The 12,973-nt window shown below is 38.6% G+C and overlaps 2 protein-coding genes across 2 annotated transcripts; one reads left to right on the forward strand and one right to left on the reverse strand.

The window, feature by feature from the left end:
* The first annotated feature begins 472 nt into the window (after positions 1-472).
* Positions 473-5,565, forward strand: vti1b (vesicle transport through interaction with t-SNAREs 1B). The gene is made up of 6 exons (XM_079262717.1): positions 473-600; positions 693-751; positions 1,741-1,938; positions 2,092-2,265; positions 2,642-2,703; positions 3,767-5,565. The coding sequence occupies exons 1-6, from the start codon at positions 504-506 to the stop codon at positions 3,864-3,866; spliced, it is 690 nt and encodes a 229-aa protein (XP_079118843.1). The 5' UTR covers positions 473-503; the 3' UTR covers positions 3,867-5,565.
* A 324-nt stretch (positions 5,566-5,889) lies between these two features.
* arg2 (arginase 2) lies at positions 5,890-11,879 on the reverse strand. The gene is made up of 8 exons (XM_079262674.1): positions 11,507-11,879; positions 11,307-11,379; positions 8,569-8,743; positions 8,206-8,365; positions 7,333-7,427; positions 7,113-7,217; positions 6,870-7,006; positions 5,890-6,781 (listed from the first exon to the last, which is right to left on the reverse strand). The coding sequence occupies exons 1-8, from the start codon at positions 11,618-11,620 to the stop codon at positions 6,591-6,593; spliced, it is 1,050 nt and encodes a 349-aa protein (XP_079118800.1). The 5' UTR covers positions 11,621-11,879; the 3' UTR covers positions 5,890-6,590.
* Between the last annotated feature and the right edge of the window lie 1,094 nt (positions 11,880-12,973).

Raw genomic sequence — 12,973 nt, forward strand, 5'->3', positions numbered from 1 at the left:
AGAAAAAAAAAAAACACAAATTAATGGATGATTAAACATACATAAAACAACATTGGTTAAATAATAAACTAACACGTTGCTAAATAAGTGAGTGCGGTTAATAAATAATGCATTAAGTGTCCGATGAAAAACATCTGTTAAAAACTACACTTCCCAGACGGGTTAAAGCTTCTTTAGTGCCTGATTAAAATTATTACTGATGCGCCTCTGAAGTCCGCTTCAGCAATGTTTGGAATTATTTATAATATCCATATTTATAATCGGTGTAGCAGTCTGTTTATTCGATCCTTTATTCATTTTTATCTACAAAATAAAGTGTTGTTATTTTCACCACAGATTTTAAGGCACTCGGTCACGAGGGCCATGATGCGGAAGAGTCCCGGGGATCTGATTATCGTCAAAGCAAAACTAGCAGATTAACTCACATATTACAGTTTACTGGGTTTAATCTTTTATACAGATAAGACAGAGTGGTGTCTTAACAAAGTTACACTTATTTAAATATGTCGTCGGAGGAATTCGAGAAGTTGCACGAAATCTACAGATCTATCTACGATGAGCTGAAGCTGATACCAGAGAAAGCCCTGAAATATCACGGAGGTAAACATTGCTTTTCATCTTGTTAACATTATTTAGATAACCACACAACACAACCTGATCTGTTTTAAATATTTACCTTGTGTTCTGTGCAGAGGAGAGGAAGAGGTTGGTGAGGACCTTTGATGAGAGGCAGGGGGAGGCTGAGGAAGTGGTATGTTGTTCTGATTGTCTACTTTTAGATCCCTGGTTAAAGTTTACAAATGTAAAGTAAAGCAAAACGGCGACTTGAGGCTGTTTCAGATCTGAGTTTCTTGTTTTTTTTGCTACCGTGGAGGAGGTACATCATTAAAGTCCATCTACATTTAATGCTCATAGTACTCAAATCAGTTTACTGTGACAATCACTTTATGCTACAGCTGTAAAATACTTGTACATACTGCAGATAATATATACTTTGCACTTGTTGCTTATTGCACTCCGGTCTGTCCTAGGATAAGCTCTGTCAGGTTCACATCTAATATCTGGAAAAACTGGCACTCCTGCCTATATTTGTAATTCTTCCTGTATTGCACTTTTATTGTATCTACCATTTTATTTATTTATTTTTCCATTTGATACGATTTTATTTTATTTTTTCTATTTCTATGGACCTGAATTCTGTGTCCTTAATAAAGCTGGAATTAAATTAAATTGAATTGAATTGGTTCGATGCCTACTGCGTTTCGTTGCATTGTATTTGTACATGTGTAATGACAATTAGTGCTGTGACGATATGCTTTTGTCCCGATTCGATTTGATTCTGATTTTTTGGGTGCCGATTCGATTTAAATTGCGAATGTCGTTATTCTTTGATATTGCTGGTTTTTGTAGAAAAATGTACAAAACTTTTTTTACGTGTCATTATTCTTGATTTCACTTAGGAAACAACAACACAGTAGCCAGATCATCATTCTGTTGCTATAATGCCAATGAAGACAAGTAAAAAGATCAATAAAAAAAATTTTTTTTAAAAATGACAGACATTTAATTATGGATTATTCTTATTTATATGAAAAATAAAAATTGCAAAGCAAAAAAAAATCCCAATATTTGATTTTTCGATTAAATTTTCCCACCCCCTAATGACAATAAAGTTTAATCTAATTTAATCTAATCAAATTTATCATCAGCCTCACACAGTGCTTTCTGACTTGTCTCCAGCTGCAAGGGATGGAAGATGAGCTGCGTGGTGCCCCTCCGTCCTACAGAAATGCTATGAGTACAAAGTTACGGCTTTATCGCAGGGATCTCGGTAAACTGCAGAGGGACATGAAAAACTCTGCGCCTGGATTTGGCTCTTCTTCACAGGCAGCCCAAGGAACTACCCAAGGCATTTATTCATCACAAAATCAACAAAGTGTGAGTATGGGGCTGCCTTGAAAAGCAAGATGACCCATGCATTTTTTTTTTAAAAAAGAAAGTAGATTCATGTGCATTTTTTCCTTTGTGTTGTTGCTAGAATAAATATACCTAATCTTAGGTTGTATTTGGGACTTTCATTTAACCATGCAGACACACCAGCAGTCCCAGAGAGCTCTGCTGCTCCAAGGAACAGAATACCTGAACAATGCCAGCCAGAGTATTGATCGAAGTCAGCGTATCGCTGCAGAAACTGAGCAGATTGGTACAGATATCATTGAGGAGCTGGGAGAACAGAGGGAGCAGCTGGACCGTACCAGAAACAGGGTGAGCTGATAATCCTGGTCATGCTGGCCTTTATAAAGAATGAACTTGCAAACTTCTGCAGTCCTGCAGCTTTTTACACCTGACTCAAATGAATAAGTCATTGTGAAGAAAGTTATAAGCTGTTTGATCCATTTAATGTGAGTCAAGTGTGTTGGAGCAGTGAGACATTGAAAACCTGCAGCACTGTGTCCCTTGTAGGACTAATTTGGTAGCCTTGTTTTATATGATATGTAAGAAAAAGTCCAGAAATGTACTTAACTGATCCAGTTTGTGGTGAAATGGATCGTATTTTGGTTTGTGGATGTAAAGTTATTTAATATAAAGATAACATAGCAGCCATAGTTTATTTAAATCGCCTCTTGTTATGTCTGTGTAGTTGGTAAACACAGGAGAGAACCTCAGCCGGAGTAGAAAGATTCTTCGAGCCATGTCGCGACGGTAAGTAGCACAAACGGTTACACATTTAATTTAGCTGCTCCTTTTTGTCCTTTTTTTAAATGTCTTCTGATTTTTATTGTGTGTTTTTATTGTATGACCGAAGTGCATCAAGATGCATTCCCACTTTTAAACTGTTGCTTTCATTTATATTCACCTTTCTCTCTTTATTCAGACTCTGGTCCATAAAAAAAGAAAGAAAAAAAAAAAAGAGGCAGAAGAAAAAAAAATGCAGACATACAAACATATTTATAAGAGACATGTGTACCAGTGCTTCTACATTGCAAACTGATATCTCATGGTACTAAAAGAAGGCTGGCTTATAATCCCATTGCAAGATCCATCAAGACGACATATAAATATTGTTTGGAGTTTTAATAGTCAGCTGGTGTCACTCTTCAAATAACATGTAGAAATCCTGTTCTGCTGATCATTAATACCAGTTAGTGTTTTGAAACACCGGTTAGTGGTACAAAGATCCTTCAGAAAAGCAGATTAAATATAAAACAGCATTTAAAAACTGAAGGAAATATGAAACAGTTATTGTCATTGGTTGTTTTTGTGAAGAGCGACAGTCCTCCTGCACTGTGGTTGGAAATTCAGAATACAGTAGAAGGAAAGTCGTACGACAAACGAAGACACATAAGGATGTGTTTCAGTTGTGGCTCTCTGGTTGTGAAAAACCGAAGTGGTTCTTGGCAAGAACGGACTACATGACTGGTCCTCTTGCAACGGCCCGTAAGCAGCTATTTGAGTAACGGTGTCTGAGTGGGCATGCGTAGCCCCTATTCAAAGTTATCACTTTACTGAGATCTGAGCAAAAAACCTCAAACCTCCAAGCTGTTTGTCCTTAAACCAGACAGTGATGCTACTGTGGCTTCAGCTGTACACTTTATTATTAGTGATACATAAATGAACCTAATCTTAATTATTAAACAGTTGTTTTTTCATGCATGTCATCTGCATTTTTATGCATACTTAGATCGATAACACCCATGGTACCTGTGTGCTCACAGCCTCCTCTTTTTAAATGTTGATGTTGATTATTTTCTTTTCTGTTTTGTAGGTTGATGACAAACAAGCTGCTTCTAAGTGTCATCATTTTAATGGAGCTGGCCATTCTGGGTGCTGTAGTTTACCTGAAGTTTTTCCGAAAGAAGAACTAATCTCTGGTTCTTTTGGGCAAAAACCCCGACTTCATACAACCTCAGCCTGTCCAGAAGCAATAAGGCTGTTCTGCTGTTCCTGTGAGCAAATCAAGACAGGGGGCCCCAACTGGGAGTGGATCTGTCCATGGGCAGGTGGAAATCATCTGAGAAGAATTGCAGAGCTGCCAATGGAACAAAAACTTACCTTGAACTTCTATTTGCACGGCTTTATCCGTCTGTTACTGCCAGTGATGTCCTGCAGGGCGATGATCTGGATGTATGCTTGCAGGGTCGACCCTGTAAGACTTTAAACAAGACGGCAAACTATCTATTTCCTCCCACTTGTGTGGGCTGCCTGGTGAATGTGATGCGGATACATAACTCTTAGAATTCAACGGCTGGTGAACAGAAATCTTTATAAAAACAGAGCTATGGATAATATGAAACAACACAAGCTGGGACTGTGTTGAAATTTGCTTGTCTGGATCACAGATTTTCATCCCACTCTTCCTTATCTGACAGTTTTCACACCATGAAAGCTAATCTTTAACACGGTTTGCTTCTTATCTGGAGTTTCCAGGAAAAGCAGCCATAAACATGTTAAAAATAAAGAAAACATCCGATATGGAGTTGGCTGAAGTTGGTGGTGGGTAAACAGCCACAGACAACCTGGTGATGAGGTTATTTCAGTGTAAGTGAAGTGGAACATCTGCCACACTGTTTTCCGGTAGCACCACCATCATGCCTCAAAAGCACACAAACAATTATTGTGACCTTGTTGATAGGAGAAGTGTAAAAATATATTAGAATCTGCAATAGCCCAAAAGCAGATTTCCAGATATCACAGTGAATGTGTTTGTGTGTTGTTTGAATCCTGTTGAAATCTCGGGCAGGTAAACGAGTGAACTGGAACTGTCTGCTTTTGCACACCCAGGGGCACAGAGACGATCCCTGACTGTAACATCCAGGATCACACAAGTCGATGCAAACCAGCTTGGCAACTGAGCTTGTTTTTTTTTTTTTTAACTCTTACTCATCATATCATCATATCATTAATTATTGCCAGAAGTGGCACAAAAATGCAAACTAATGTAGAAAAAGTTTTGTTTTTTTTTGTTTGTTTTTAGATGTCAAGAAGACAGAATATGATGTGAAATAAACTTATTTCCTAAACACATCCAGACTTAAATACGTAACCATCAATAGTATTCGTTTGATCGAAACCAACCAGATTTTAATTCATTTCGTGCGTTGTCAGCCGTGTGAGGTCAGTGCCCTGATATCTGATCGGCTCAAACTTGTGTCTTTTCTACTCCAAGTGATTTTAGCTGCACTTAAAAATGAAGATTAATCTCCTGAATTTTGTGTCTGTGCTGTTGCAGCTTAAACGTTGCTCCCTTTCTGAAATGTTTCATCTCTGTGAACTAGAAAGGAGGCATAATGTGCTGACAGTTGCCACAGATGTGGTGATTCTCATCACGTGTTTACTGTAATTGCAGAGCAGCTGTAACCTCTGGCCAACACAGAGTTGTGTGGAAATGCGACGACTGTTTCATCCTGCTGTAGCATCAACATGAAACGAAAATATAACAACTGTCCATACTTGTCTTTACTGTGATACATGGTTTTATTTACACTTAAATCAGTTTTATCACCCTCTTCTTTAATTTTATTTACACTTAATCAGTTTTATCACCCTCTTTAATTTTCTGCTTCTGCTATCTCAGCTTAAATGTTCCTCACACTGTGAAATTTTTTATTTTTTTTTATCATTACAATGTAATTTTTTTTCCCTAGAGGATAAATTCACCGATGAATCTGTTACTTTTCTCTTTTGTACCAACATGATAATCATGTTTTTTTTTTAATCATTTTTATTGCTTGTTATTGAATTAGGTTCTGATATTCATGTTTACCGCTGGAAAAATAGCAGCTGGTGTTATGATGTAGCTTTCATCTATATGGTTAACACGAGTTATGGTTGCCAGTATCTGCCAAGATGAAATTAAATGTTAACAAGAGAGAATAAGACACACGGACACAAGAGCAAAAATATCATCATGTTTATGGAAGACCAAGATAGAAGCTCCTTGTAACAAGGACAAGAATCATTCATTTACCAAGTTAAATAAACACACAGTAAACCAGTACAAGTGTTGTCATGAAAATACTTTTTCTTTTTTTGCCAGAACTTTAGTGAATTGCACATTTTTCCCCTTTCGTTCTTTCTTTCTGGGATGTAAATCATTTTGCATTCAACAATTGTAGTGCATGTACTAGTCGGTTCAAGTGAAAATACAAAAGTGAAATGCAGTAACCACACCTGGTCCAAAAGTGACATGACTAGTTTGAAACTAACTGGCTCAGCCACAAAATGCCACAAAGTCCACATCAGATTGTGAACATCAAACAAAGTGAAACCTTTTCTTGCCTCTGCGGCAGGTACATTCTCCGTTAAAGCCAAACACATGATACATATGTGGCAAGTTTTCTCACACTTAATGATGCACAGTGACAAAATAAATTAGTATTGCTTTTTTAGATTAGTAGTCCCATCAATAAGTGCAGTGGTTTCTAAATTATGTCAAAGGCTTGTCTTAGCATGACCAGTATGAGCATTTTAAAGCCTTTTCATCGTTTCATGGATGCAGTCATTCTTTGTTTATGGGATTTAGATATAACAGCAAACAGGGAAAGAGTGGAATGGTCAGGCATGACAGAGTTCATCAGTGTGCGTCAGGCTCAGAGGCAGAGCTGCTCTGTGTCGTTTTTCTCAGCGGGTATTGCGTCGATGGTCGCGTGGGCTCCTTCTCTTGTCTGTCCCAGTGACGACGCAATGATGTCCACCGCCAGCGAGGCGGTGGCCTCCACTGCCTCGGGGCTTGCCCCCAGGATGGGGTTTACCTCTACCACGTCCATGACTGACAGCAGACCTGCACGTCAACACGTTCACAAAGTTAGACTCCTAAATTGAGGATACAGGATCTGAAGGTGTGGAAGTATGACTGCCATCATCCGTACCTGTGTTGTGAATTTCCTCTGTGATGTAGATTCCCTCTCTGTAGGTCAAACCGCCGTTTACTGGCGTTCCTGTGGCAGGAGCCAGGGATGGGTCGAATGCATCGATGTCAAAGCTCAAGTGGATCGGCCGCTGCTTTCTGTAGGAGGTAACAAAGTTTAAAGGTTAGTTAAAAGTTCCCTTTAATTTGAGATTGAGCAATAGATTAAACAAAAAAGTGCTCATTCAGATCACGTATCCCATACCTTGCTAGAAGATGGTCAAGACTAACTTCCATGACCCTTTGGATACCAAGTCTGTCGATATCTCTCATAGTGAAGTACTGAATGCCCAGATTCTTCAGGATGTGGCTGCAGAAAAATGCACAAAGAACTTTATTTTTAATCATCCCTGCATGCCTGTCAATTGCACATCAGCTGAAAGTGGTTAAAAGTACAAAAATTGTAAGTGAAAGCATGAACTTACTACTCTCCAGGGTCAACATCCCGCAGTCCGATGTACACCAGGTCACTCGAGGAAAGGAATGGCTTAGTCCACGAGAACCCGGGAATGTCTGGCATCTGGGGGGAGAGATGGAAATATTGTATGTGATGCTGAAAACAAAACACGTCAACCAAAAAAAAAAACAAAAAAACAGCCTAATCTTTCACTATACGGCCCTGCTGCATCAGTTCTTTACTTGAAGAACATAAAAGTCACCATTTTGTTCTGTGGAAACAGTTTGTGTGTCCATGAACGGCAGCATAAGAGATCCTGTTTATTGTTTTGGCAGAGGCGCATTATAGGGGGGGAAAGTTAGGTAGACTGTAAGGGCCCCACGACTTGATAGGGGCCCAAAAAGATGTACAAACTATATAAGAAAATAATTAACCCTTCATTAAAAATAATAGATACTTTTTTTTCAAAGGTTGTAATAATATATAGCAGAAATATAAACTGATTAACCATTTATATTAAAATAACCTAGTTTGATGTATGCACTGTGATTTAACCCTTTATTAGAAATTTTAACCTAAAATTGTCCTTCTGGTATGAACCAAGACCTCTACTCTGTTGTTACATTAACAAAGAAAAATTGTTTCATTCTGAATATGAAAGAAAACGAAGTGATCAAAAATAGTCACTTGCCCCATAAAGGGTTAAACACAGCCCTAGATCTTTATTATTCCCATGAAAAGCTTTTTTTTTCCACAGCTTGAAGCAATTGACTCAAAAACAAAAATATAACATTTGCGATCAAATGGTGGGGGTCTTTCATTATCTTTCATAGGACCCAAAATTCCTGGCGACGCCCCTGTGTTTTGGTTCAGGTGAGCCCGACAGAGAGTGTCTCCTCACCTTGTCCTGCAGCTCCTTCAGCATGAACGCCACAGGCTGGCCGTGAAGGTTTCCCGACGGAGAGGTCATGGGCGTGTTTATGTCTGCATGCGCGTCCACCCAGATGAGACATAGGTCAGGACACTGCCGGGCGTGGCCACTCACTGATCCAATAGCAAGGCTATGAAAGAAGAGGAGCGATCTTATAAATATCTGGCTCTAAATCAGTCAAATACAGAAGCCCAATGTGTCCTTGTAATGGAGTTGCCCCAGCAACACCTGGTAAAACGATGTCCAGTATGCATTGTACACATTTCTGAAAATGCTGTGCTCTTGTGCTGAAATTAGAACATTATGTGCTTTTTGTTATGTGAGCTGATTTACCTGTGGTCACCTCCCAGCATGACGAGGGTGTGACCAGCACCCACGGCTCTGCTCACCGCGCCAGACAGCATCTTGTTCGCGGCTCCCACGGTTCGAGGAAACTTCACATCCATGTAGGGTTCGTCTTTCTCAAGGTGGTGGAAGCTCAGGTCGCCGAAGTCATGGATAGAGTAGTCTAAGGTAGAAAGAAAAGACCATTTTTAATGAGCAGGTGCTCGTTTTACTGATGCACGCTGACTGTAGGGTGTGACGTACGAAATGATGGTTCATGGTTTGTGTTTTGCAGACTGCAAGCCTCATTATCTGCATCTTCCACAGCGTGGCTTAACATGGATTTGTCTGACCTTGCAGTCTGATGAGGTTGAGTCATTCAATGCCAGTGGAAATGTTAGTGACGGAACACTTTCCATTTGTCCCAGTTCACACTGAAGCTCAGGTTTCAGGGGCAGCACTTTGCTATGAGTTAGGTGGCTGCAGGACTGTAAAACACTCACTGGCTGAGGCAGATTGCAAAGCAAACAAGTAATTTGCCAGATTGAGTATCTTTCTGGAAATATAAGCCTTGATACCAGTGTTGGGTTGCTCTGCTTATGAGCAACCAGTGGGGTCTGTTACCTTTCGTAGACAGGCCAGGAATAGCCTGATGCACCAGTTTGCATCGCTTGCAGGACCATTCAAACGCACGCTATGAGCTGTAAAGTTTCTAGCGAGGTTGGAAAACTGTATTGTTAAAGCTATTTGATTATTTTTCTTGTTTTTCAGCTGAAACAGTTTTAAAAAATCTTACACAAACGCTTTAAGAGCTTAAAGTTTCCAAGATGAGATGGTTTAAATTTGATTTATTGTTTGGTTTCAGGTGTTGGGTCTTTAAATTGCCCAACAAGTAGTAAATCAAACCTCTGATTTTTATGTTAAGGTATTCCCCCCCCCCCCCTTTTTTTTAAGTGGACAGTTTTAAGATGCATCCTTATAATCTCCCTTTTAAAGATGCAAACAGCACGTCAGCAAGTTTTTACAGAAAGGTTTTCATCACGTCTTATTCACATCTAATGAAGAATGTTTAATTTTCTTATGACATGCTAAAAAAAAAAAGCATAATTTTCAGCTGTTTGCTGCATAGAAATATGGATTAATTAAGTAAAAACAGACAAGATAACATCTGTAAAACAGCATGATTCGCATCACAGCAAAATGACTGAAAATAATGTTCGTTTATATGGTTTATATGGTAAAGTATAGCTTTTTTTTAATGCATCACATATTCTAGGTTTAATACAGGTGTTGCAATTTTGCAACAATTGCTTCTGGTCTTTTCTTTAAAGTTTTTCTTTATCAATTTTATTGATTTGTTATTATTTATTCATGTCATGTTCTTTTTATTTATTGCTATTGAATTATTTACATTTTTATTTAATTTTATTTTGTTGCAGTTTTCTTTACCACATTTTTAAAAAATCTTTTTAAAAATAAAATTTAAAGAAATTCAGGTGTTTGAGGGTCTTGATGTCACATTTTAGAAAAACTTGCTATATAAAAAAAATAGTTAGGTTAAGTTAAGTTTCAGTCAACATCTGGGAAACTGAGACGTCTTTTTTAAAATAAAACCCTGTTGAGCTGCAATGTCTGTCCAAAAAGTGTTGGACCTCAGCATGGACCTCACTGATTACCAAAGACAAGTATGAAGATAGAAACATCCATCTTTTCAAAGTTTTCACCTGTCACTCCTCGAAATGTCTTCATTTGGACATGTGAGACTACAGAAAGCAGAGACCTGGTTTAGACTGTAAAACAGTCTCCAATAGGTTTTACTTTGCAGAGCTGATCTGTGATGACAATTTCTCAGCATCCAGATCAAATATAAAACTTTTTCCCCTCAACAAAACTGCTTCACCTTTAAAGCATCCAGGTTTCATTGTACCACGTTGTGTCCTGTGTCTCACAGCAAATCTGCGTCCTTTGTTATCCGGATTTATAATGTCTGGATAAGAGACACTAAGTAGTCTAGGTTGACACATTATCATGTGAGGCCATGTGTGGTGTTTCCTAATCATAATCAACAAGATGCCCTTAAAATCCCTGTTATGACTACACCGTCAGCCATTTCCTACAGTAGCCTCATCCCTCCCTCCTTTTGTAACTCTCGGGTACAATGCAGCGTGTTTCCGGGGAAGCTATAATAAAAGAGGATTCTTTCCGACTGAGGTGTCGCAGTTCAAGTTCAAGGCAGGCCTTTCAATAGGCTTAACCACTGAGGGCGTGCTCACTCACACCAAACGGCACGTGAATCTATCTGCAATGACGTAAAGTGGAAATAAACTCCACATCATTTCCTCGGGTTCTTCCGAGCATGTGCAATGAACATGAATGGCTAAACATGTGGCACCCAGAATAAAAAAGAAAGTAAGACAAAAAGACACAAATCGCCTGGGGTGGTTATTATCCAAGGTGCAGAACTTGATGCATCTCTATTCTTAGAAAATAGCTAATAGGATGACAAGTTATTTGTAAGATTTGAGATTTAATCTCATTAAAACTCGACAAAAAAAATCGCACTTCCAGTTGAGACGCTTATAATTTCCTGATTTACGATTATGTAACTAGCTGTCTAAAAACAGTAGGCAGAAGTCAAAGCTATCTTTAATCTGGCAAGTGTCAGGCCGACATGCAACACCCGTCCAGTGTTACATAACTCAGGAGCACCGGCTGTCGGCTCCACATCCCCACCGTCCTTCACCTACCTAAACCAGACAGCCTCTCGATGAGTCCCGCATCTCTGATGACTTTAGGTCCGTGCTCCACTCCTCTTCTTTTCTAAGAAAATTTTAACACATCATAAATTAATATTCAATATTTAATATTTTTGCATAAAATTGAGAAAATGGGAAGAAAAAAGAGTAAAAACAAAAAAACAAAAAAAAAAAAAAAAGAAAAAGCTTACCTGTCCTTTTGAGAATGGGGCGCCCAGAATAGCCACTGACTGAGCTCTGCTTTGCTGGCAAGTGTGGCTGAGTTGAGCTCTGAGAAGACGGGAAAGTGGTCCTCTCAAAGCCATTTTCCTCTTCAGAGATCGAAAGAGATTTCCGTGAGACAGCGATAACTCTGATGAGATGTCCAAATGAAGTGCTGCGCTGGTGGATGCTGTTTGTAGCCGCGTCGGGGAAAGGGGGAGACAGGCTTCAAAGCTGCTTAATATTAATGAGCTGGTGAATAAAAGTTTAAGAGGACACGAAGCTATTATCACGATCCTACCTAGTCAAACAAACTATTTTTTATATATCCTAAAGCCTATGGGTTTTATCAGAGCCCTCTGAAACGTTATAACGTTGATTTTAGGGGGCACGTTGTGTTTTATAACAGCTTGACGTGAGGTTGAGTGACACACCTTCCAATCCGCCAATAGGAACTGTGCAATAGGTGGGTCTGCGTTGTGGGCGTGTCCGACGCACCGACGTAACCAAAAGCTTTTTCGTGAAGGTGTTGTGAAGCGCCGTGTCATCAATGTGGAAATTTCCAGAGACGCAACCTAGCGGGACTGATCGGCTTGTTTGCATTAAAGCATGCTCCAGCCCAGCTGTTTTTGCATACATGCCCCCGAAACTCTGACCAAAACATATCAAGTATCATGTCAACATGAAAGCTCATGACTATCTCAAGGCTATATATTACCATAGGATGCTTTAGCCCTGACAACGCAATTAAGTGACCCATTTACACAGTAGCAGGAGGAAATGCTGATAATTTAATAAAAGTTTAAAGTTTATCTTACTGTAATAGATCGGTAGTGTATTTGAACCATAGACTGCATATAAAGAAATTTGAACACTATGTACTGCATGTATGATTAGTATGGGGTGGGGGAGCTCATACAGTAGGCTATGTCTGCCATGTATTTGTAATCTTACTCTGCCAAGTCAGACCGGCTTAGCTGAGTTAAATTATTCGCCTCGCCCTGTTATATAACTTGCCACCATCTTAATAGTTCAGTGATTTCTGTCCCTGTTTAGCTTTTATGTCGGAATGCAAACACAACATTCCTGCGAAATGATTGCAGTTATGCAACAACTTGCAGAAACTTTCGTACAACACTGACTTTAAAAATCTTGAATTAGTCGCGAGCCCGCCTTTACGCCAGTCTATGCTTTACACCTATTAAGTTTGTACTGAAGAAAGTGGTTGCCTGGCAACCTATCACCTATATATATATATATATATATATATATATATATATATATATATATATATATATGTATATATATATATATGTATATATATATATATGTATATATATATATATGTATATATATGTATATATATATATATGTATATATATATGTATATATATATATATATATATGTATATATATATATATGTATATATATATATATATATATATGTATATATATA

This window comes from Telmatherina bonti, assembly GCF_933228915.1.
Source record: "Telmatherina bonti genome assembly, chromosome: 22".
Taxonomy (NCBI): domain Eukaryota; kingdom Metazoa; phylum Chordata; class Actinopteri; order Atheriniformes; family Telmatherinidae; genus Telmatherina; species Telmatherina bonti.

What these genes read in the sequence shown, in the direction of transcription:
- vti1b (XM_079262717.1), top strand. Translation starts at nt 504, where the DNA reads ATGTCGTCGGAGGAATTCGAGAAGTTGCACGAAATCTACAGATCTATC. An exon ending in AGGGGGAGGCTGAGGAAGTG is followed by an intron (nt 752 to 1,740) that starts GTATGTTGTTCT and finishes ACTTGTCTCCAG; the next exon opens with CTGCAAGGGATGGAAGATGA. An exon ending in CTTCGAGCCATGTCGCGACG is followed by an intron (nt 2,704 to 3,766) that starts GTAAGTAGCACA and finishes TCTGTTTTGTAG; the next exon opens with GTTGATGACAAACAAGCTGC.
- arg2 (XM_079262674.1), bottom strand. Translation starts at nt 11,620, where the DNA reads ATGGCTTTGAGAGGACCACTTTCCCGTCTTCTCAGAGCTCAACTCAGC. An exon ending in ATGCTGGGAGGTGACCACAG is followed by an intron (nt 8,366 to 8,568) that starts GTAAATCAGCTC and finishes CTTCTTTCATAG; the next exon opens with CCTTGCTATTGGATCAGTGA. An exon ending in TGAAGGAGCTGCAGGACAAG is followed by an intron (nt 7,428 to 8,205) that starts GTGAGGAGACAC and finishes CTCTCCCCCCAG; the next exon opens with ATGCCAGACATTCCCGGGTT.